Raw genomic sequence first — 25,904 nt, forward strand, 5'->3', positions numbered from 1 at the left:
CAAATTTCATATTCATGACTTCATTTCTTTCGATGTCTGAGCGATCTTCTTTCCATTTCTTCTATTTCTAAATCTGGAGGAATTGGCTTGCAAAGTAAAAGTGGTGATTATGGAAAAGCTGGGAACTTTCAAATAACCATAAGATAGATAAGTTGCTATTGCATATAATTCGGAGACATTTTTGTTGTTGCATTCAGTTAATATTGAAGAATGTTTGCAGTCTGTAGCTATAGAGGACTTCAAATGGTGATAGATTCACTTGACCTTTTTTCTTTCTTTGCGCTTTTCATAGTTCAATGATCTTTTGGTTGAAGCTGTCAACAGTAATGCTGAAAAATGTCTATTGTCTTTATAACAGAATAGGCAACGGATTTGAAATGATATTAGATTCCTTAATTAGTTGCTATTGCAGAAATATCATTAGTATTTTTATAGTTGCTTTTAGTTGAAAAATGCCTGATGCTTAAGAACCCACTCTGCACATGCAGAAATCCCATTTGGTTCAACAGATTGAAGATCAGCCAGAGGGTCTACGAATGTAATATAGTCATAAAACGGGTTCGTAAAAGGGTTGATGGCAACTGGAGTGACAGGCGGCTCTGGTAGCAGCAGGTTAGCAGCCTCGTCGATAGTAGAATCATATTCAGTTGCTTGCTCGTTAAGCTGAGTTATAGTTTCATCAACAGAAGTGGCTGCGTCTGCTTTCTCAATACGTTGTTCACAATCCATTGATGCTTGGCACCCAACCTGATTTCTATTTAATTCCTCCATAATAGCGTTTTTAATCATCAGAATAAATGGTAAGAAAAAGATGCACGAAAGCCAGTCATTTAACCAAAAGACTCGAAAATAAGTCCAAAGGAAAGTGCATAAAGAGGCGAATTCCAGTATATCCATTTTTAACAACGGAAGTTTTTTCCTCCAAGAAAAATTAGTATTTAGAAGCGCTCAAAATAGAATACAACACCTCACTCAAGCTGATTGAACTTGAAAATGCCGAGTTTAATAATGATATAGCTAAATCCATTATCTCTTTTTAAAAATGCATTGTTTACTCTATTATCACAATACAGTAAATTCTACATTTTACAACGTAACAAACAATGCATATAATAATACAGTAAATAATATCGTCTAACAGTACATGTTAATACATTATTACACTCACCAAAAGATAAAGCAAATTATTCTTTTAATTTTTGTTATTACTTGTACTTATAATAAAGCTCAATGTGTGTGTGTGTGTGCGTGCGTGCGTGTGTGTGTGTGTGTGTGTGTTGGCGCTCTACAGGCCAGACTGTTCCACCTACAACTACCAAATTTGGCACGTGTATACTTTGGAGGCCTAAAATGTGCACGTTGAAGCGCTTTTTTTGAATTTTTATTAAAATTTTAATTAATTAAAAACTTTGCGAAATGTTGGCGATTTTCCGCCATAAATTCCGAAAATATTACAGCACAAAATTGATTTTTACATCACATTGAAGTTCAAAAAATAATCTTTTTCTTTTTAATCTTCTCAACAAATTAAATTTCTATTTTTAATGAATTTTTATGAAATAATTTAATCATATTTTTCAAGAATTTATTTCATTATATTGACAAAAGCTCAAATTAAAAAATAGGTTAACTATCGTTCCAAATTAAACATATAAAAATTTAATTTTCACCACGTGTCTGTACGAAATGAAATAAATATGAAACATGATATTTTTTGAAAAGTAAATGCAAGGAATCGTTTTCTATGATCTTTTACTAATTCAGTTAAACAGATTTATTTAAGGAAGTATGGTTTAATATGTTGATCTGTTCTAATCGGAGTCCAACAGCAAATTTGTAAACCTTTAGTAATAGAAATACATCTGTTAAAAAATGATCTAAATAAAATAAATAATTATATTTTACATAAATTGAGTTAATTAATGCTGATGAATTACGAATTTTAAATTTTTATATATATCCTCTGCTCTGTGAACCATATTTAACCAAATATTCCTGAGACACTAATATTTTAAATAAAAAGAGTTGCACTCCAATGAACTAAATCAATCACTAAAGCTGACCGATTTATGAAAATTTAAATATCATGATTCTATAGAAACGGGTGATTTCAGATTATTTCAGCTACGCAAGGGGCTTCTTCAAAGAAGCCACTAATTTCCCAGGGTTTCTCAAGAGTGATTGTCCTAGATTATAAAAATGTTGATTGTTCTAAAAATGTAATATTCAAAACTTAATAAATAGGTCAGATTTGAATGCAGAAAATAGAAACGTTTATTTATTTATTTAAAAGTTCAAGTGTCTAGAATATTTTGCAGAATGATTTCTTAGGATCAAAATACTGTCTAAAATTTAAACTCCATAATTTTTTTAAATATATTTATAAACCGAAAATTTTTTTTTTATTATTGACATCATTTATATCCTTTTAAAAATAAAACTAAAAACTGAATTTTTCATTAAATCCGTGAAAGTTTTATTGAATAATTCTTTGAGATATTATAAATTAAGAAAATTATTCTGTAGTGCACATAAGATTTCAATACGGAACGACTCTGCTTTCAGTTCTCATATTTTGTTTTAACAAAAAGGCATGCGTGGATTCACTAAAAAATTTTTTTATATTAATTGCAGTTTCATCATTTCTATTTTAATTTAAAACCGAATTTTATGGATGCTAATTGAAAATTAGAGAGAAATGCATAGTACAATGAACAGAACGGCTTAAGGTCTAAGTAATAGTATAAGTGAATGATATGACTATCAAAATTTGAAGCTGAAAAATATTTTGCTGAAAAACCTATTATGAGAACAAGTGACATGATATATTAATTGAACATTTTAGCTAGCATAAATACTGGCGAACCTGGTGGTCGCCAAAGGCAGCTAGTCTAAAATAAAACGGGAATGTTAATGAGAAAAACGAAACGATAAGCTAACTAAAATTTAGAAATATAGCTAATAAGGTTTTATTTGATTTATCAACACTTTGATTTAACTTGGTTTATTTCATATTTTGAAAGTCAGAATTTTAAAAACAATTTTTCATTCTCTTCATAACATACCAGATTTCTGAAACTTTGCAAATTTGTATGTTTCCAATGAAAATATAGAAATTTCTTTAACTGTCAGCAAATCGATTGAATTAATTCCATCCTAGTAAAGTCATGTGATTATTAATTTTGAGGGAAAAAAATCTGATTTCAAGATTTCATAATATTTATAAAAATTAATTTTGAACTAAAAACTAAGAATTGATTAAAATAAAAGTTCTTTCTGTTAGTTCACTGACAAAAATTTGTTTTATTAAATATTTTGCATCATTATTCACGATTAACTTTAAAGAATTCAACTATCTGTCTATTGCCGAAAGTTTTGACTTATAATAACATAATTAGGCGATATCTGAAAGTGCTTAATCACCACATTATCCAAGAAAAGTACGATTCACTTCCAAAATTTAAAAATCCCACATAAATTTCAGGGGATATTAAGAATCGAATGTAAAACTTTTGATTACTAATCTGGAACACACTTTAAAACAACAAATGTTTTTGCCAAAATAATGCAATTTACTTGAATGAATTAGGTACATTTTTAAGTGATATAATGCTAACGAATTATAATCCTTAAAAACCATCATATTAGCAATGACAAATATGATACATGTGCTATTAATTTGGTAAAATATTCGTGACTTTCATGACCAAAGGAAACGTTCCGAACTCATGCACATCACTGAAGGTCAAAAGTAAAAGATAAATTCTATCTCACGGACGCACATACCTTCGCAATAAATGGACACAACATATACACATGCATATTTAAAAAGTTTAGCCCCATAACTATTGTGGTTTCAAGGGACTCCAGGCTTTATGGAAATTCCATGGTCAGGAAAAATAAATTTCAAACGTTTTGAAATTTGTTATGTAATAAATCTCATCCTCTCCTGCGAAAAGTTTTGTCACGAAAAAAATGGGTACCAGAAACTGACACAATATTTAAAAGATATCTATGCAAATCACATATGAATGCAATTTTTAGAACTATGGAGGGTGAACTTAAATCAGTAGACGTGGAAAATATTGAATAAAAAAATGGCTTCACTTGCTTCTCTAAGATTCTTCAATAATTCTGAGCAATACTAAGAAAGTCAGTTTTTATTTAAAACACGAAATTCAAGCCTCAATTTGAGTTCAGATAATAGTAACATGATAATGATTTAGTTTCGATTCATCTGTCTTGTCTTCGTTTATCTTGATTGTATAAATTGTTTCATTCAGCTTATAATCAGCACACTTAAAAAAAAAATATTAGGTAAAAGCTATCACAGCTTAAAATATTATTAGGTAAAAAAATCATTATTTATTTTACCATTTGAGTTTCATAATGCTATTTTGTTGATATTTCTAATATAATTTCTAAATTTGAAAAAAATCATAAAATTAAATCAAAATATATTAGAGAGGCTAATAGAAAAGCTATGCAAGATGACGCAACAATGAATTTCTTGAGGTTACTTATTACTGCGGGCTGAGTTCCATGTTCATACTTGCACAGTGGCCGGCCGCTGCGGCAACTCTATTGACTCAGCTGTTTATTAGCATTGATTGTTTGAATTGCTTGCGATGGCATTGTGACCACGAAGTGAGATATGAGCAGCTTTGCGGTATAACTTCGCAGATAATTTAAACTCAGATCGAATGCTTAGAAGAAATCCCTCTTGCACTCTTATTATTAGATGTAAAATATACGGCACCATTTTATTTACAAAATATGCATTATCCATCATGCATGTCTTGCTTAAGGGATAAAAAAAAAGTTAAGTTAGCTCTGATAATGTATATTTGGATCTAGATGATGGGGATATTACATCATGTGATTTAACGCAATTATGACGTACATGCGCACAATAAATAGAAAAAGTGCAAGGCTACTGTAGTAACACATCTTAAATATCTGTGACAGTTCGAAATTTAAAAATAAGGACATCATGAATATCAAATTATGCACAGCAGTTCAACTGAAACCTCAGACATTATTCTCATCAGCAGGTCACCAAAACGCGGCTATCGCTATTAATAACCAGCGAGAAAAGTTTCCCCAATATTTTCTTAAATACTCTAATAAACCTGTCATGCCAGAGAAGGCCTGCATGGCATTGACATATAATAGTTACGAAATATTAACTTTTGATGTGCATTTAACATTTTCCCTGAATCTGCCATGCCATCCTTGGAGAGTTTCTTTTTGGGGGCAATTAATCCCTGACATTCAGTTAATAGCATTCAAAAATCGAATTTATATTTTAAACGCATTTTTACTAAATGATTGCAACCAAAATTTGACACAAAGCCGCAATTGTAGTCTCAAAATCTCATACCAAATTTACTATATTAAAGTCATTGCGTTTTCGAATTATCGCATTTAAATGTTTTTGAAAGTACAGACCGACAGACAATCAATTCTTTATTTTTGAATTTGATTCAAAATTTGACAGGTATCAACTCGACAGATGTTAAATTTGTGTACCGAATCCTATCTGTCAATTTCTCTTAGTTTAGTTGTCATATTAACGTATATTCGGACAGACGGACTTCCCCTATACGAGAATTGCTCAAATTTTGATAGAAATCTACAAATTTGATATTAAGACCATATGCCAAAAATCATTTGTCTAGCTCAAAGCGGTTTTGAGTTGTATTTGTCATGCATAGATAGAGAGACCTTTTCCAAAAATATATTTTTAGAGCTCAGGGTGATCTAAGACAAAGAGATTCGTCAAAATTTCGAATTCGTATTTTTAGACAATAAAAGAGAATATGAATATGTTGACGTTCGATGGGATAGCTCGTTTGACCTAAAACTACCAAATAACGCTCGGAGATATACTTTAGAAGATGGAAATGTGCATCTCAAAATGAGCACTTCTGAGTGAATTTTTTAAAAATATTAAATAAAATTTTAAACCATTAAAAATCAAGCGAAATTTTTGTTTTTTTCCGCGATAATTTTTTAAAATAGTGGTACAAAAACTTAATTTTTTACGCTATTCTAAAATTTAAAAAAAAGTCTTCTTAATGAGGGAAGTTTATTGGTTATGCAGTTTTTTTCTGAAGTTTGCTAAATTTTTAAAAACATTTTGGAATAATATAATTAAGAATGAATAATATCAGCATTTCATTGCAGCAATAAAATCTATTGTCATGAATTATTCAAAAATATTTTTAAAAATTTATCAAACTTCAGAAAAAAACTGCATAACCATACACACACACAAATATATATATATATATATATATATATATATATATATATATATATATATATATATATATATATATATATATATATATATATATATATATATATATATATGTAATGAAATTTTAAACTCTTTATTTAATCCAAATTCATTTCCAAAACTTTACCTTAATTTAGCCCTTCCTAACTTCATTCTAAAATATTCTTTTATTTCGTGATCCAATTCCACTTTCGGTTTAATTAATCCCTTTGTAAAAATAATGCACCATCAAGAACTACGTTTCAAATGAGAGAGATACTTCGGTACCCTTGAACAGGTGTCAAAGGTCATTCCCTCGGCGCGTGGCCGGAAATCCTTTGTTATATAAGGCAAGTCATCATCTGTTCGTCCCTTTTTTTGCTCTTCTTACTTGTGCTTTGTGCGACGCTGCGTTTTCTTGTATATAATCATACCTGCCACTCGAAATAGAATAAAACGAAATTAAAAATACTGTCTCTTCACTGCTTCGAGCCTGCATTCTACTTCAATCAAAGTATTTTACATATATATATAATTTTGTGTGTTTTCCTTCCAATGTTGAAAGTAGAGAAAAGGAGATTCTTCTAATTATCTACATAGTTTACATGAAGAATCAGAGAGTGAAGCAACTTTACCACAAAAAACAACGTCTAGTTAGATGCTTAAGTTTTCAATGGCCCTGTGATGTCGTGGGACTCGACTCCATTAGGCAAGTTCATGTACACAATAAACATAGCAGGTGTAAAGCTATTATAATAACACGGATATAGTGTCTATCGGTGCTTAAAAGTCTTCTTTTAAGGTAATCATAAGCATCCGTTACACATATGGGATTCAAAATCGAAAAAAATCATCAACGAATTCGGTATCGAAATTTCGACAAATTACCACGCTTCAAGCCTTCTTAGATCTGAAAAATACATTTTTTTTTTTTTTTTTTTTTTTATAATTATGGTTGTCTATGAACACGATAATTCGAAAAAGCTTTGAGCCAGACGAATGAAATTTGCTGTTTTATTTGCACGAAATTTGTATATTTCTATCAAATTATGAACAAAATTCATTCAAAGGAACCTGTCCGTCTGTCTTTCTAAGTAAACTCGATACCTACAAAACTTAAAAATCTTGATGTATAGTTTGGTACATAGCATCTGATGTGTAGATATGTATCAACTTTTGAACCAAATCCATCAAAGGATTGGCCGTCTCTGCTTTCGTATGCATGCACATGCAATAACTCATTTATTATAAACGATATAGATAAATGAAGTTCAATGTATAATTTTAGCATATAAATTATAAATTTTTCTCGAATTTTGCATAAAATTAGTCAAAGACTTGACAGTTTGTTGGTTTGTGCATTCTCATCCACGTAAGCGTAATAACTCAAAAAATGCAATGACTTTAAAAAAAAGAGAAAGAAATTTGGTACATGATTTTGTCACTGAATTTGCAGTTCTGTGTCAAATTTTGTTACAAATACAAATAAAGCGTCTAAAGGTGAGAATGGGAAAATAACTCCTTTATTAGAGAATATGTGAGAAAGTTTCTAGGAGATGAATCCCGTTGATTCTGTTGCCAGAGCAATCTCTAAAAATAAGACGAGATTAATTACAACTGAGTTATTAGAAATATCGAGAATAACAGAAAGACAAGTCGATAAAAATAAAGTTTCTATTTCTAAAAGAACGATAAATATTTAAAGCTATTTCCATTTTGAAAGTAAATTTTGGATATCCTCCATTTTTCTTTCTTTCTTTCTTTTTTTTTTTTTTTTTTTTTTTGCTTGCAGAATGTATCACAATGGGACAATTTTTATTTGCAATTGAATATATGGATATCTGTCAAACCGTAGAGACCTTCTTTAATTATTAAACACTCCGAAATGAATTGTCGGCTTTTTTTTCGTCCTTTGTAGTTTGATCATGAATGAATTATTAAGCATGCTAGTACGTTGGTAGAATTTTATTTGATTACTCTCTTTTCTAGGATTTCTTCATTCACTTTTATTGATTTTGGAGGTAAAAAGATATACTGCTGTTAGAAAAGGCAGTTGGCATTTCTGAATCACTGTTGATTGAATTTTTTTTTTCTTGCTTATTTTTTGTCGATCACATTTAACTTTGAAGAACCTCAAACTTTCATACTTGGGACTCATAACAATTTTTTGTCACTTTTTGAACAATTATAGATAAAGTCAAAGAAAATTTAAATGAATTTATTGTGTGCTGGAATATATTACAATACTTTTGCCAATATAGATTGTAATCAGTGATTTCTTATATCTGAGAAGTCCTTTTATGAATCAAAATTTACGTTCAAAATTGTACAAATTCATGACATTTATCAATTAATTTAATATATCTCTGTGTTGTCATGTAGAAATAAGTAGAATAATGGATTGCTTACAAATAGTTTAGATATTAAAAAAAAATCATCTAGACCAACAGGTATGGCCTCTCCGAAACTTATATTCTTTCTAATAAAAGAATAAACCCTTTCCCCTCGCATATAGTTTTGGTAATTGATCAAAGTTGTTAACGCCATGAGTACTCAGATTTGTAGTTTCAAAGTACTTTCAAAACCATCTAAATACATAAGACCTAGGTGTTGATATTCGACGTCACTAATATTTCGAATTTCTTGGCGCGTGATTGGTTTTCCCTGTTTAAATATCGGCTGTTTCCAGACAACGCATCGACATCTGTCACCGCAAGAAAATCCAACTATTAATGCATTCGAAAATCAGCGCAATGGCCGTCTGTGTTTCCTAGTAAAGAAAACACGTACTTGTGCATTAACTCCATTACACTGTCGAATGATAGTTACGAAAACGTCTATTGGAGAGTGACCTTTGGGATTTTTTAATGATGATAAATTTCTGGCAAGTTGTTAATACACAAGTACTAAAATATCCGAATATGTATTTTGCACATCTTTTTCAACCGATTAAAATAAAAAATTTGAAACAGAACTACAATTAGAGCCATAAGATTACACACCAAATTTAATTTATTGAAACCATTATATTCTTCAATTATTCTCTTTATATGTTTGCAAAAGAACGACTGAGTAAATGTCAATACGTTGACAGATTTGACTCAAAATTTCTTAGGATTTACACTTTCGATGCTAAAGCATTAAACAAAAGTTTCAGTTTCCTTTTACTTTCTTGTATACATAGTATATAGGAAGTATAGTAACCGTCAAAAAATGACGGTTACTATACTTCCAACGACGGCACGGCGTCCAACTGACGAATCTCAACGTTTCAGACCTCACTGAGTTCGAAAAACCCATTTTTGGAAAATGTCAGTCATTCTGTCTCTCTGTCTGTGACAAAGATAACTCAAATCGCCATTGATCAAAGTTGTTAACGTCATCAGTGCTCAGATTTTTAGTTTCAGAGTACCGTCAAAACCATCTAAATACATAAGGCCTAGGTGTTGATTTTCGACGTCACCAAATTTGCAGATTTCTGTCAAATTTTGAATAAAATCTATTCAGTGGAAGTCCGGCTGTTCAAATATAACACGATAATTACAAAATGAAGAGAGTTAGATAGATAAGATTAGATGCACAAATTTAACATCTATAGTGTAGATACCTGTCAAGTTTTCAGTAAAATCGAACAGTAGGTTGACTGCCTGTCGACCTGTACTTTCAGAAACATCTGAGCATGATAATTCACTAATACAATAACTTGAATATATCAAATTTGGCATGGGATTTTGTGGTTATAAGTGCAATCTTGTGTCCAATTTTTGTTTCAGTCAGTTGAGAAAAACGTGTCTAAGAACAAATTCGATTTTTGCATACTATTAACATCATGCCTGGAATTAATCGCCAAATAATTCGTCAAGGATGACACGATAGATTCTGAAAAATGCTACATTTACACCATAAGTTAATTTTTATTTTAATTATTGTATGCCAATACCATGCAAGGCGTTCTTTCAGTGGTATGGCAAATTTATCAGAGAGTATGCGAGAAAATTTTGGAGGAGACTACTCCTGCTGGTTATTATCAATAGAGATAAGTAGAGATTATATATTTCTGCATTAGATGCATGAACTCATGCATTAGAAACATATTAAGTTTGATGGGAAGATGTTAACGATCTTGTTTCTTCTGTTATCTATCGAATCATATTTGTAACCTTCACTGGATTGTCTTAAAATCAAAAAGGTTCAATGATTTTAAAAGTTATATGCGTTCTCCCACATTAAGATTAAAACCTATCAAATTTTTGAGTTCTACCACTTCATCCTCATTCCTTACAGTATCCGTTTATCTCTTATAGTCGGTAAGAACACTAATTTATTTATCTTCAATAACGGTCGTTTATATCTAAACTGCATTCTATCGGATATCATATCTTATAACTTTAAACATGCAATTCTTGTATAAAAATAAATTTATTTCGTGTATCTCGGAAACGGCTCTAAGGATTTGGATAAAATTTTATATTTAGATAAGATTTTGCTGTTTAAATTTATCTATGTAGGTGCCTTTCCTGAAAAAACGTGATTTCACAAGAAAAAGCAATTTTTTATAACTAACTATTAGCGCCTTTTTCTATCTGCTCCCATGCCGACAATGTTAAATAGCGCCGTTTCGGACCTATTTTACCATGGTAAAACTGAAAAAGTCAAAAATATAAATAATGATAGATAACTGTAAAATGAATACCATAATACAGCAGATTGTTTCGAATATGTAAAACTAAGTGCATTCATGATTTTTTTTTTATTTACTTGACCAGTTTATATGTAGGTAAGATTTAAAAATATGTAATCAGTATACGATTAGTATCTAAATATTTTCTCAGAATTAACACGGTTTGGAAAAAAAAATAAAAAAAATACGGTGAAGCTTTCTCTCCTAGGTACTAAGTATAAGACGAAAAATTAAATACCGAAAGTAATTTCTGACATTACAAAGTGTTATAAGTAATTGAAATTTAATCTATTCTCATTTGAAAATTAAAATTCAAATATTTGGTGACATAATTAAAAATTAAAAAAGCCCATAGCACAATAAATAGAATAATGTAATGTTCCTAAAATAATTCGAGTTAAATATCTGTCAAAATTCAAGTTTAAAAATATTTAACTCAGACAGAAATTAAGACCAGCCTATGGATAAAAGATATCTTTGAAATATTTTGCAACTAATAATCTGAATGAATTAGGTGGAGGCCATAAGCGATAAATTAATAATATATGGATTTTAGTGAACTAAATGATTGAAACATCGTCATAATTTATCTTTTTCGAAAAATGAAATAATTTAAAATAATAAGAAACACTAAAGAATCAGTCACCCAGCACCAACTAATTTCGTCGACTTTTGTTTCATATATGTTCTTACAACTAAGTATTTTATCAATAGCAACCTTCCATTTTCGAAATAAATAAATAAATACATAAATAAAAACACTACTTTATGGTATATTTTCTATAGAAAACCGCGGCAGAGTTCCCTAGCCACAGTCATTACCCCTATATTTGAAAATTTTATTTCATATGAAAGCTATGACCTCTAGGTACATTATTATCTGCATACTATCACATTCTATTTTGGAGGAAAAAAATTAATAAAAGATTGATTTTGCAGTACATTTTTGGTGTGAAAAACTCGGGACAAATCCCCATCCTCCACCAATATAGTTATTTCAAAATGTTTTCTTCATTTGAATATTCCCGTTCTCAAGATACGTTATTAATGGTCGCCTACATCCTTCCTGTTCATTTCGACAAATATTGCTGATATAATCTTAAAATTAAATAAAATGTCAATGATAACAAATTTGTAAAATTTTAATTTTAAAAAATATTTTAAGAGTATTTTACAACAATTTATTTTCTCGTTGAAATGAAATTCAAATCTTTTTTTGATATTCTTACTAACATTTCCTTCTAGTTCTTTTACTTTTTCGTACACCAAGAGGAAATGTTATTGTCAAAAGTTTCGAACTCGACATTTTGATGAATTTCTGCGTTTCAGATCATTCCGAGTTAGAAAAACAAATTTGTTGGATTTTGTCTGTCCGTGTGGTTTCTTATGGCACTTGCCATGGACGAGCCCGATGTTACGAAGACAGTGATTTTAAGCCGGCGGGGGAGCGTCTCTTGTTTTTATAGTAGCGCCACCTAGGGCCAAGAGAACGACTTAGCTACACACATCTCACAACCCTTTTAACGGGGCGGACTTCATTCATGCATTTCATTCACTCATCCACAGATCGTAATTTAGACCTGAATCAGAGAACGATCACCCCTGATTATATACACCCAGTGGTACTACTCTCGACATACATGGAGAACTTTGTGACGACGACAGATTTATACGTGCGTCAGCCACCACACACATGGAGAGTCAGTCTTCGGCCGGCGGGATTTGAACTCGCAACCTAAGGGACGCGAATCCAACGCTCTACCAACCAGGCCTCTGTTTGTCTGCAGACACAACAACTCACTAATACTTAGAACTAAAGGGATGAAATTTGATATATCTGCTTTACATCAACTTTTTAGATTTCTATTAATTTTTTGATGAAATCCATTCCGATGGAGTCTGTTTATCCAGATATTCGAATACAAGGTAACACGGTAACTGCCAAACGACAAATGCTAAATGGATAAAATTTCACATACAGATTTAACATCTTAAGTGTACATCTGTTATTAAATTTGGAACCAAATCCGTCAAGAGTTTGATTGTCTCTTGGTCTGTACTTTTCCATGTATGTAAATGAGATAACTCAGAAAAGCAATTACTTAAACAAACAAAATTTGGATGTGTGCTTGTGACTATAATTGTAGCTCTGTGCCACATTTTGGTTTCAGTCGAACAGGACAAAAATGTTAAAAATATATATTTGATTTCCTGGCATTTATGACTTAGTCATATCCCAGCGATTAATTGCAAAAAGAAATAGCCAAATACTGTACATTATTACAGATTCTTTCATAACCATTGTTCGCCAATGGCATACATAAAATTACTCAAATAGCTAATGTTTTCTTTCTTTTTTTTTTTTTTTTTCTTTTTTCAAAATTAACACCTTTATTAGAAAGTGTACAAGAAAGACTACTTCCAGATTTCCATTATTGATGATATGATCAAAAAATGAAGATTTGGCTTAAAAAAAATTGAGCACATTTCATTTTAAAGCAATATTTTAGTAAAATCGTTTAAATTTTATATTATTTAAATTAAGGTTTTATTTTAGAATAAAATAATGGCTGAAATTTTGTAAACTACTCCCACTATGAAACACTGCTGCTCTTTACTGTAATATAACTGGATGAATAGATATGGAGAGAAAATTAGGAAAATGCATATTATAATAAATATGATAGGTATATAATTCATGTTTAAAATACGAATCATATACTTATTTCAATTTGCAATATAAATATATTTTTCTGAGTAGGCCATTAAAACCATGTCACAAAAATTATTTGATAGACATTTTTACAATCATAAATCCCAGCAAACTAAATGGGCGCCAAACTTGGCAAATTCAAAACAATTCTTTTGTTACTTTTACTTATGTTATTGTAATTCTATTTTTATTACGGGATAAGGCATGCGATAAGTTGTGATGATAAAATGTAGTTCATCAAAGTTGGTTGACTAGACAAAATTGATATTATTAATAGTAACTAGCTTCGGCAATTATATCAGTAATATTAATACAGTAATGTCAATCAATTATTATTATTGAAGTAGATAAGTTGAGATTTTAAGCAGCAAAGGCTGTCATCCTCTAATGATGTCGACCGATTTTGAATAAAATATCTTACTAAAATGAAAAAAATATGATTTTAAATTATAATTGCATTATAATGATAGACAATTCTGATTTATTAGCTATTCTTTCAAAATGGTGAAATTAAATGGCTACTAAAATTGACGAAATCGGCAGAGACGATGAGGTTCGGGACTCTAAGTTTCATTAGCAATATCTTTCGAAAATTTTAGCGAAAGGGGCATATGGCACTTAATGCGGTATCTAGGAATCATGAGGCTTTCATATGAAATAAAAATTGACGAAACCGGTATATCAAACAAATTATTTAGGGATTGTGACTGGGAAATTCTGTCAAGGATTTCCACTAGAGAGAAAGTGCAATGAAATAGGGTTCTTGAGATTTTTTTAGAAAATATAATGGTAAAGAGCTGGAGACCACTGATGACGTTTCTAGGTGTAAACAAATGTCATATAAAATAATGATCAGCAAAATATTTCAAGTACTTTTGGCTGCAGAAATAGTTCTTTGGTTTTCCCATTAACAGCTAACAGCTGATCGTCGAAACTTATAATACGTTTCTAATTTTTTAAGTTCTTATTTATAAGTTTATATGTTTCTTATTTCTAAATAAGTTAAATTTTTAAGGAATAAATAAATAATTCCTTAAAAAATTTTCAGTTAAAAATGCATTGCTACATATTCTTCAAAATGAATTTTTTTCTTTCACACTATAAGGCCAAATACTTTTAAGCAAAGCAAATAGCTTTCCTATTATTTTTTTTCACGATTACATTTGCGAATATTTTAATTACTTTATATATAATAACATTTAATGCATTGAAAATATCAAAAGACATTCATAAATATCCTAATTAAACGTATTTAATTGAATATTTAATATAGCCTTTTCTTCGCCTTAGTTTTTGTTTTTTTGTTTGTTTGAATAAGGGGGATTTGGGGATTTTTAGCTACAAAGGCTGTCATCCCAGCGTTCAACAATATCTCCAATTTATAAATGTCGAAAAATTTCAAGTGTTGAAGGAAAATATGGAGAGACAGTTTATCTGCAAATGCTTTGTTCGTGAGTTGTTTGAAATTACAGGTTGAAAGAGAGTTGAGGCCCAACTTCGACCAGAGGCAACGTCTGATGCTTGAGTATTTTCGGCAGTGCAGTAAGATATGATCCAAATTATTCAAAGATTGGCATGTTTCGCAATTTGGTTGATTCGACAGGTTAAAACGATGTAGAAGGCCAGGTGCAATGAGTGTTTTGGTAGAAATTCTAGCGCAAATGATGTCTTCTCTTCTATTTGTCCATTTAGCAATATTTTTTATGTCTGGAATTTCTCCAAGAATTTCATAATATTTGCTCTGTCTATAGCTGTCTGTTGTTTTTCTTTTTGAGATTTGTTTGATGCGTGAGGTGATGTCTTCCGATGCGATCCATTCATTGCATGGGCTGATTTCTGTTACTGATTTTGCGATCAAATCCGCTTTTTCATTCCATAATATTGTTGAATGCCCTGAGATCCATGGAAAAGTAATATGTTGGTTAATCTGAGATTTTTCCACAATTTTATGAATAATAGATGGGGATTTACATGAAAATTTTTGAAGTGCTGTAAGAACTGAAAGATTATCTGTAAGAAGAAGTAAATGTTTCTCAGGAACGGAAAGATAGTCCAGAGCCTGGTAAATTGCAAGAGCTTCAGCTGTAAAAATTGAATTGATGTTGTGGGTTCGGAAAGCAAATTGAGACAGATCCGAAATGCCGGCGATTGAAGTTAAGTTTTGCGATTTCGATGCATCAGTTGCGATTATGAAACATTGTTTGAAGTCCTTTTGTAGCGTTTCCTGAAAACTGCCATTAATAGCTGAGTGTGGGAGAGATTTGTTTTGAAAAAGGGTATTTTGAAATAATAATACTGAAATTTTCTCTTGGAAGTTGCAAAAAATGTTGATCAGAAATAATGCGATTCCAATTAATGTTTAGATCAGAAAAAAATTTATCCAAAAAAATTTTGTCCTGTTCAATAAGAGCAAGATTGAAATTTTCTAAATCTAAATCTTAGCACAAGGTCCTTGGCAGGTTTTTCATGCAAAAAATAAATGTCAGTAATTTAAGGCATCGTGTTGAAGGCGAAAGATTCAGAATTCGGTTGAAAGGACTCATCACTAAAGTTGACGGATTGAAGAAAAAATCCACAAAATATAAAGGAACAATCTTACCTCGGACAAATTGAACTAAGCAGAGTAGAAATAAGAGGACAAACAAAAAATAAAACCTTGTCCAAACTTAAGAATAAGATGCAAAAAAAAAAAAAAAAAAACTACCGTAAAGTATTTTTAAACGCAGCTTCAATTTTTTATAAACAAAAGACCGTTATATCTTTCAAACAAAAACTAGTTAAACGTGCAATCCTTTATTTTCATAAAAATTAGACATTATTCACTTTCAAAATAGTTTATAAGTAACAGTACGAAATAATTTAATCATTTCTAATTCGCCGGTGATGTAATATATTACTTCAGGAAAATAACAGATGTGGTAAAAGCAGATGATTTGCAATCACATCGATAAATTTTAATTTCTCATTTGAAACAAATGTCTATGTTAATAATCTCAACATCGTTTTAACCTGTCGAATCAACCAAATTGCGAAACATGCCACTCTTTGAATAATTTGGATCATATCTTACTTCACTGCCGAAAATACTCAAGCATCAGACGTTGCCTCTGGTCGAAGGTGGGCCTCAACTCTCTTTCAACCTGTAATTTTAAACAACTCATGTGCAAAGTATTTGCAGATAAACTGCCTCTCCATATTTTCCTTCAACATTTGAAATTTTTTGACATTTATTAATTGGAGATATTGTTGAACGCTGGGATGACAGCCTTTGTAGCTAAAAATCCCTTAATGCCCCTCATTCAAACAAACAAAACAAAATCTCAACATCGTGATAAGAATTTTATCAAATATGATTAAATTACCATCTCCTTCAAAGTTGTGAAATAACTGTTGAACATCGCAAAAGATTTTGTGAAAAATGCGACTTATACCTGTAGTGAAGTTTTACTGAAGGTAAATATTAGCTGGTGTACCGCTATATGCCAGTATTCTATGAAGAGGATAATGATAAAATATTGATACTTTTTGTAGTTACCATATTCTTTAGTTTCCTGTCAATTCCTTTGGGCATTACAATGAAGACTTTACATTATTCAAGACGGTATGTTACAATGTCTATGCAATATGACCTTCAAGGCGATGACATTGGAATTTTTCTTCTTGGTTTCGGAACTGGTCTTATCAGGATTTCATGCATTGCTTACACATATGTAAATCTTGAAAGTATCATAGGTTCTATATAATATAAGTATAATAACGAGAAATAACTAATCTGTAATTTAGATAATATAAGAGAAACTATCGATAATGAGAGGATGATTTTTGTATATACGCGTATAATGATGATAAATAAGTTGTATCAAACAACGGCATGTGTTTTTTTTCCAACTATTAAGGATACAAAGGTATGGATTTTTAAGAAATTCTCCTCTGAAATGCATTGTTCATTATAAACGTTAAAAGATCCAAAAAAGGGCCAAATGGAGTCGCGCAATCATCATCATTCAATCATTGACGACAACGAATTATCGCCAATCCGACACAGTCAATTGCTGTTGTTTCTAATGGCACAAGGGCCAAGAGAGAACAACTTAGCTACACACGCGTCACAACCCTATTTTACGGGCGGACTTCATTCACTCAACCACAGATCGTAATTTAGACCTGAATCAGAGAACGATCACCCCTGATCCAGTACCCCCAGTGGTATTACTCTCGACATGGAGGACTTTGTGACCACGACAGATTTAACGCGCGTCAGCCACCAAGCACGCGGGGAATCTTCGGCCGGCGGGGTTCGAACTCGCAACCCAAGAGATGCGAATCCAATGCCCTACCAACCAGGCTATCCCGGCCACACAGCTAATGAAATAAGTACCAATATATGATTCAAAATCAGTTTTTTGAATAATTATATACAATTCTCATTTGCCCTATTTAAATATTGTTATTTTAATTAATTATTAGTGTACTAAGAATAAAAGATGACAATGTGCTCTCTAATAGCAGTTTTTGTTACTGGACATGTCATTGCATAAGATATTTAATAGAAACAGAATCGTGATTGGGCTCTTCAAACTTCAGTCATTTTTGAATATTCAAGTGTGACTTTAAATGAGCAAAAATGATTTACAAATTTTACTGATAAATTTTAATAATTATATTGATGTAAAATTAGTTATTGCAGATCACAGAAGAAAAGAAAATATTAATTCAACATACATGTAGCAAACATTAATTAATTCCTATTTTCAAAATTATGAATATAAATTTAATATTTAAGTTTATTAAAGCTTCAGCTTTTTACACAGTAAAGTGAAAGTAATTATTAAATTCGTAGTCAGTTAAACTTGCATCAATAATATAAAAAAAATCCTATAACTTCAATATTATTCATTAAAGACATTATAATGCCAGATGTTTTCAAACGCAAAAAAGATTATTTTCATTATTGTTCCGTAAAAACTATTTCTTAACAAAACAAAATAAAAATTATAATATTAAAAATTAACTGGCAATAAAAATAATATTATGCTTATTTATTTGAAGTTTTGAATAAAATTTAAAATATAAAGATCCTTACTTGAACGAATTCCGAAAAAGTCTTTGCGCTGCATAAGTACAATTAGTCAAATATCGACTCTTTCATTCTACACGATGTAAACATTCTCCATCTACATCATCTTATTCGATTTCAAAACTGTTCAAAACATCAGAAGATTAACCTTCCACAGAACTCAAATTGGAACTTCTTTTGTTTATCAACGCAAACGATTCTCTGAGCAAAGCCAATCACATCATACTAATCCCGTCGCCGAGTGTTTTGCCTATCACCATGACAACCTTACGCCAATGTGAGAGCTTTTCAGCAGGTACAGGACAATGTGGCTATCGATGACCGAGCGATGTTCAATCAATTTCTAGCATATGTTTTCCATATGCTCCATTTTGTTTAGTTTATCTTTTCTTCTTTTTTTGAAAATGAATCCTTATGTAATGCGGATGTTTTCAACTATAGTCATGTTTTTAACTTTTAGTTATTGAATATTCAAAAGTGCATTCTACATGTTGAAAGCTCTACTGAAGAAATAATACATTAAATTAAGAATTTTGGAAACTGTCACTGAATACGGAAAACTTTTTATGTAATAAATTCATTCGCGTTCTAAAAATGATTATTCCTTAATTATTCGAATACATGCTTCCTTATTTATGCTTAATTACTGAAACGAATTTGTGAGAAATAATATCAAACATCATCAAAATCTAACGTCTAAAAAAATTCATTTTCTTAGATATTTCAATTTTATCCGTTATTTACGGAAATTTTCAATAAAATTTGATGCAGGTGTTCTAACAGCAGTCGAATCCAAGACGCTGTTTCATTAAATTCCTTTCTAAAATATAAGTTTAAAATACTTTCACAAGTCTTCTTTTCACATTTTCTGCTTACCTATTTAGACAACGTTGGAACTTTTACAACGTATATTAAAAATTAAAGCCTTTCCTCAACCCATTTCAAGTAAGAAAATAATTAATTTCAAATAAATTTAACTATGCACTTCATTTTTCATCTCAAAAAGTAACAACATTTGCCTAATGGATTATGAAATCTTAGATGAAGAAAGAGTGTTAACAAACTATGAGAAGAATCCGATCATCATGGAATTTTCTAAGTGAGTAGAAATAAACATTTAAATCAATACCAAAAAAACAAAAAAAAAACAAAAAAAACTCACCCACCCGAAGGTTTAGGAAAAGAAACCCCAGCAAGAAGACTGCAGGGCACATCACCAGCCTTCAAAGCAGCATTTGTTAAAATAAATAGGGATGATTTACAAAGGAGACAAACGTCTGCATATTCAGGAGTTATCAATTATATATATATATATGGTGAGAGAGAGAGAGTCAAGAAAAGATAAAGGAAAAAAAAAAAAAAAGTGCATGGGGGGCGCACATTCTCCCGTTAACTTTTTTTGCATACTTTCATAATATGGTATATTTTACTTTTTCCTTCTCACCTCAAAGTTAAGACAAATTAGCAATATGAACAGAACTACTTGCCATTGACCAATCTGATATTAATTTACAATTTTAAAACGAAAATTTTATTCATGGCGATTCAATTTCGAGTTCACAAATACACGGAGAGACAAACAGTTTTATTAAAAATCATATTTTAATCTCTTTTCTCATATCTTTAATCTTTTATCTCTTTAATCTTTATCTTTCGATCTTTAATCATATTTTCGATATATACTGAATGATAAAGAGCATAACCAAATCTTGCTCATCTAGCTCCTTTAGTCCATTTACACAGCCCTAATCTTCATTAATTCAAAATGTGTTTCCTGATATAGAGATATATTAAACACGGTGATTCGTTAAAGTTTGAAGGTCGATTTATTTTTGAAGATTACAGTACTTTCTCTTGAATAAAAGAAAACAGAAAAATGAGGCAATGATGAAACCTGTATATTTTTGCACCATTAAGACATATTGCAAGGATAAGTAAACTTAAAATAGAGAATTTTAAGGGAGTGGCTTAACTAACAACCATAATTCAACTCAGTGATATATTCATATAAAAACTGAAAGGAAATCCATCGACAACGAGATAAAATTTCAAACAAAAAATGTGATCTAAAAAAAAGGAAGATATATATTTTCTCTTAGTATAAGCAATTATCTTCAGATACCTTTAGCCAGGTATTTAATACATTCGAAATATATTTTATACATTCAATATCATATTTATGTAAAACAATGAATATATTAGATAAACCCAAAGTCAGCCTACTTGGCTTACTATCAAGTCTTGAAGGAATTAATATAATGCTAGTACAATTTACTTTATTATGTTATATTTCCAATTTTTTTAAAAACGTCCATTTATTTTATTTATTCGCAACTAACCAGCATATTTTTAAGATGTAGCATTCAAATCTTGTATTAAAAATAATAGTCAAATTTAGATGATAAATTTTTAAAAATGTTTTTGAGTAATAAAATTAATAGTGTGCACAATATTCTCATTTCATTTTGAATTGTATTACACTTTTCTTTTGCAAGAATTCAGTATTTTAGAGAATGATGATAAAAGCTATAAGTTGAAACTTAATTTATTAAAAATGTTCCTTAAATGCCATACTTTTCAGTCTTGCTATTTTTTATAGTAAGTTGGCGATAATATTTATTTACAAAGCAATCTTATAATGATACCATTACTCTTTACTATAAGAGTAACTAGCAATTAAAATCATTCATCAATTTAAAATGTTAGAAATTAAAAAAAAAATCGAACTGTTAATAACTTATAGTGCATGAAAAATAGAAGATTTAAATAAAGGAGAGTCAAATGCTCACATTATAAATGATAAATAGTCTTTATTTTCTTAAAATATTCATTTGTGGATATTCATGGTACAGATGAGAGTACTTACTAAAGAAATATACCACAAGGGAAGATTTATAAAAATTACAATAAAAATGTTGGCACAAAACAAAAGCATTTTGTAAAATAGTTGTCAAAAATGAAAATAAATACTTAGAAACTTTTTTGAAAGATAATGTACAACTTACCTGTTGTACTATAATACTAAATTGATGTTAACAAAAAAGGAAAACAAAGAAAGAAAATACTGTTGACTATTTTTATCGATTTTTATGAACACAGTTTTACCAACTAATTTCAAAATTCTGTAGATTTACCTAACCATTTACCATGCATATATTTGATGGCAAATTTTTTTGGCTTAACTGTTGCAAACTGTTTCATGCTTATTCACAAATGAAGCAGCAAATACTACAACTTTTTCAATACTTTATTGCTTTTCATGTTCTAAAAGCAAATTTTAAATGCGCAACCTTTTATTAGAAACGCTAGGAAACTTTCATCAGTAAAAAAATAGTGGAGTAGGATGGCTTCAATCAATATAGTTCTGACTTAGTTGCTTTACATATTAATGCACAGCTGAAGTTGTTAGACAGTCTTAAATGTTCTTCTAGTGATAATTATCATTTAAAATTTTATTGTGACTCTAAAAACATATAAATTATCTGCAATTAAAATTTACATGAAATGTAAAAGTCATGAGAGATAGATCCACATACCATACAAAATCATTCAGTAAGTTACATTACAATAATGTACATTAGGCAACACTATAATTTTGTCCAAACTTTCTAAAATGGTTTTTTAAAGAAAATTTACATTTATATTCAATAATAAGTGATTACCTTAGAAAAAATACATATAAAAACTATTTGTCTATATATTATAATCGACAGAATAGAGAAAAATTACTAACTGTAAGAATATTTTATTTTTGGGAAAATGGAACACACAGATTTACAAGTTTGGCTCTATGTTCAGGCACTGCATATTAGATAAAATATTCTGCAAATTCTACAAAATTTGTAAAAGGTAATGAAAATCTATAACATCCAACCACCTAACTTAAAAGCAAATCCAACTTCATCCCAACTTAAAAGAAAAAGAAAAAATTTTCCAAATAAAGAAAGGCATATTACTTTTATTTTTTAAATGGAAATATACACAATAAACAATTAATATAGAAAACCTTAATCAGAAATTAATAAATAAAATTTCCAATAAAATAAAGAGCAATATTCTTTGTAATTCAAAAAATTAAATTTCTAATAAATTATTAATAACAAAACTAATCAAAAATATTTTTTTTTTATTAAAGTGAAAAAAACAACAACAACAAACCCAAATATAACTTCTAAAATGTATTGTTATTATAACTTTTAAACAATAAATTCACCCCAACTTTTAAGTATCAAAAGATGGAAAGTATTGTGTCATAAATAAAAATAAATTTTAAACCACAATAATTTAACAGTGTCTTAAAAAAACACCCCAAAAAAACCTGCAATATTGTAAGTATTTTAAAATAAAATTTAAAACAATTACATTTGTGTATATATATTACATACAAGTGTTATTTTTATTAAATATTAAAATAGTTATAGGATTTAATAAAAATTACTGGTGAACCCCCCCCCCCCCATAAAGCCATTCATAGAGAATTTTTGGTTGATATAAATTTTTTCCAAAAAACTCTCTGCATAATCAAAATTTTATGAATATGAGATTTGGAATATATAGACTTAGGGGAAATAAAATATTTATCAATGATAAAAATACTTTGTATGCAATAACTGATGAAAGACAATCAACAATAATTCAAGAAAAATAATTGGAAATAATAGAAAGAAAGCCTTTTAAAACAAATATTGAAAATTTTCAATTCATTAAATCATTACGAGACTTAAAATACATACATATATTATTAAAAAATGAACATTTTATAATTTTAACCTTCATTCAAGATTGCAGCTTCATTTTTTTTATGTCTTTCTTCAATTTTTTCAAAATAGTTTTTCTTTTTAGAAATATAAAAATATATTATTAATTAAAAAAATTTTTTAAACAAATAACTTTTTTTTAAAATTTATACTTTGAAGATAGAAATATATTAAGTTTCTTTTGCAAAGAAATCTGAATGGTAAAAAATCTAAATATTAAAAAAAAGAAAAAAAAAATGTACAAGGACATTTTAGGGGATAATATTTGTGGGATAACAATTTTGTTGTTTTAAAGCAATATTACATTGAATTTTTTTTCATGGAAATAGAACTATTTTTGTCAAAAGGGTGAAAGAGATTATAAATACTTTATCAGTCAATATATCACACAGAAACACTCCTACTAATAACAAAAAATAAACTGCAATTATAAAATAATAAAATTGCACCAAGAAAATATGATTTTTTTTAAACTTAACATCAGTTATTAAGTCATCAATGACGGACTATTTAAATCACTACTTAGATGCCATTTTAATATGTTGCTCATGAAACTGAACTGCATAACTAAGAAGCTCTATAAAAGAAAGTTAACGACATTATGCAAATCAATTTCTAATCATTTTCTTTTTCTTTATAATATTGAAATAAATTACATTAACACCTAAGTATGAAATATGATTATCTTGCAAAATGTTTAAAAAACATGTTATTTTATCATTATTTAAAAAAAAATGCTTTTTATCCTTTTTAAAAGATAAAATCGAAGTGAAAGATGAAATCTCAATAATTTTATTTTGTTGATTATTCTGTTGAGATACCAAAATTAATTATGAAAATATGCAGAAATTATTTTCATGATTTTTTTTTTTCTTTTTACTTGGATTCGTTTGGCAATAAATAATGAGCAACACCAAATGTTTTGAAATTAATGCTGAAAGGAAAGAAATATACTCTAACTATATTTGGTTGTTTATAAGTTGGCGATTATAGAAAGATAAGCAAAAGAAATGTTTTACTCGCATCTTTTAAGAAACACAGTATAAAAAAAAAAAATGAAAGAAATGTAAATATGCAACCAAACTAATTCAAAAAGATTTCAACCATCAAACACTCTTTTTATAAGAACATCTTTCTAACAATCAACAATAAAATCTATAAATAAAATTACAGGAACACATGTATACAAGGATCATAAAAATAATTTACAAGATTCACACTATACACATTCTTTCCTATTCCACAATAAAAATACTGTACATTCATTTCTACAAAGTATTTTCTACACTGTGTACATGACTGTATGATGTGCAATGTGTTTAAACTCATGTAGTTTTATAACATCAAGATTTGCAATGCTTAGAACAGCATCATGCTTTTGAAATGGATGAATTTGACACAGTCTTACAATACTGAACACATGATTGCCATCAGCATTAATAGCTGTTTTCATGACCAGCTAATATGTACAAGTTTGAAGGACTTTTTGGTTCATTGGTTGGCCTGCTTTCTAAAACAACAATCCTAAAAAAATACAAAACTCAGCAAACATATTTATAAAATAAATTCAAACAACTTTAAAACTTAAGTTGTATTTGAAAATGCTTCCAGTAGTAATATTCTATAACTAAAATTTAAAAAATTCCATAATCCATAACTGGTTATAATTTGATGATAGACAAATAATTATAAATCCAATCAAAGTTTAATTTTATTTAAATCCAAAATTTGCTTTCAAAACTAGTGTATTACGTATTTGTTAAAAACAGAAAAAAAATAATAATAAAGATTAAAATTATAACATATTAATTACACAATTAGAAAATTTCAACAATTCAGTTTTTTTTTTCATACTTTATACTTTTGAAAAAATTAATTTAAACAAACAATTAAAAAAAAAATGTTACATATTTTTTTGGAGAAGCAAATTTTTACAGTAATAAATTTCTGATTATGGTAGGATGCTTTAATAACACAGCTTGATGTAAAAATAAACATATTTAAAAACAATATACCCCCCCCCATTAGTTGCAGAAATATATATATATATATATATATATATATATATATATATATATATATATATATGTGTGTGTGTGTGTGTGTGTAGAAATTAGCAAGTGTAATTCAAAAATGATATTTAATCTTTTGCATAATGCAACTTAAAAAGCCAAAGGTAACAGGAAAAATGTCAAAACAATAAAGAAAATTAATGTTATTGATAGAAATTAATGGACAAGTACAGGTTTTAAAATATTATATATGTTTAAAATTTTAATATAGTAACTGTTATATGCTAAATTAAGTTGAATAACTAGCAAACTATTTACAAGAAAAAGGATAATTCAAAATTCTGTACAAAGTAATTTAATTTCACATCTGACAAACAATTT

The 25,904-nt window shown here is 29.1% G+C and overlaps 2 protein-coding genes across 5 annotated transcripts in view; both read right to left on the reverse strand.

The window, feature by feature from the left end:
• LOC129960814 (cyclin-dependent kinase-like 4) overlaps positions 1-18,962 on the reverse strand; it is a 47,803-nt gene extending 28,841 nt beyond the window's left edge. For all 3 annotated transcript variants that reach the window (XM_056074489.1, XM_056074484.1, XM_056074477.1), the window contains exon 1: positions 18,761-18,962. The gene's annotated coding sequence lies outside the window, so the exon portion shown is untranslated. The remainder of the gene's footprint in view (positions 1-18,760) is intronic.
• A 2,660-nt stretch (positions 18,963-21,622) lies between these two features.
• LOC129991522 (mitogen-activated protein kinase kinase kinase kinase 5-like) overlaps positions 21,623-25,904 on the reverse strand; it is a 37,434-nt gene continuing 33,152 nt past the window's right edge. For both annotated transcript variants that reach the window (XM_056098238.1, XM_056098239.1), the window contains one exon: positions 21,623-25,035. In XM_056098238.1, the coding sequence (XP_055954213.1) occupies positions 24,948-25,035 (88 nt within the window). In that variant the 3' untranslated portion in view covers positions 21,623-24,947. The remainder of the gene's footprint in view (positions 25,036-25,904) is intronic.

The sequence above is a fragment of the Argiope bruennichi genome, chromosome 2, assembly GCF_947563725.1.
Source record: "Argiope bruennichi chromosome 2, qqArgBrue1.1, whole genome shotgun sequence".
NCBI classification, from domain to species: Eukaryota; Metazoa; Arthropoda; class Arachnida; order Araneae; family Araneidae; genus Argiope; species Argiope bruennichi.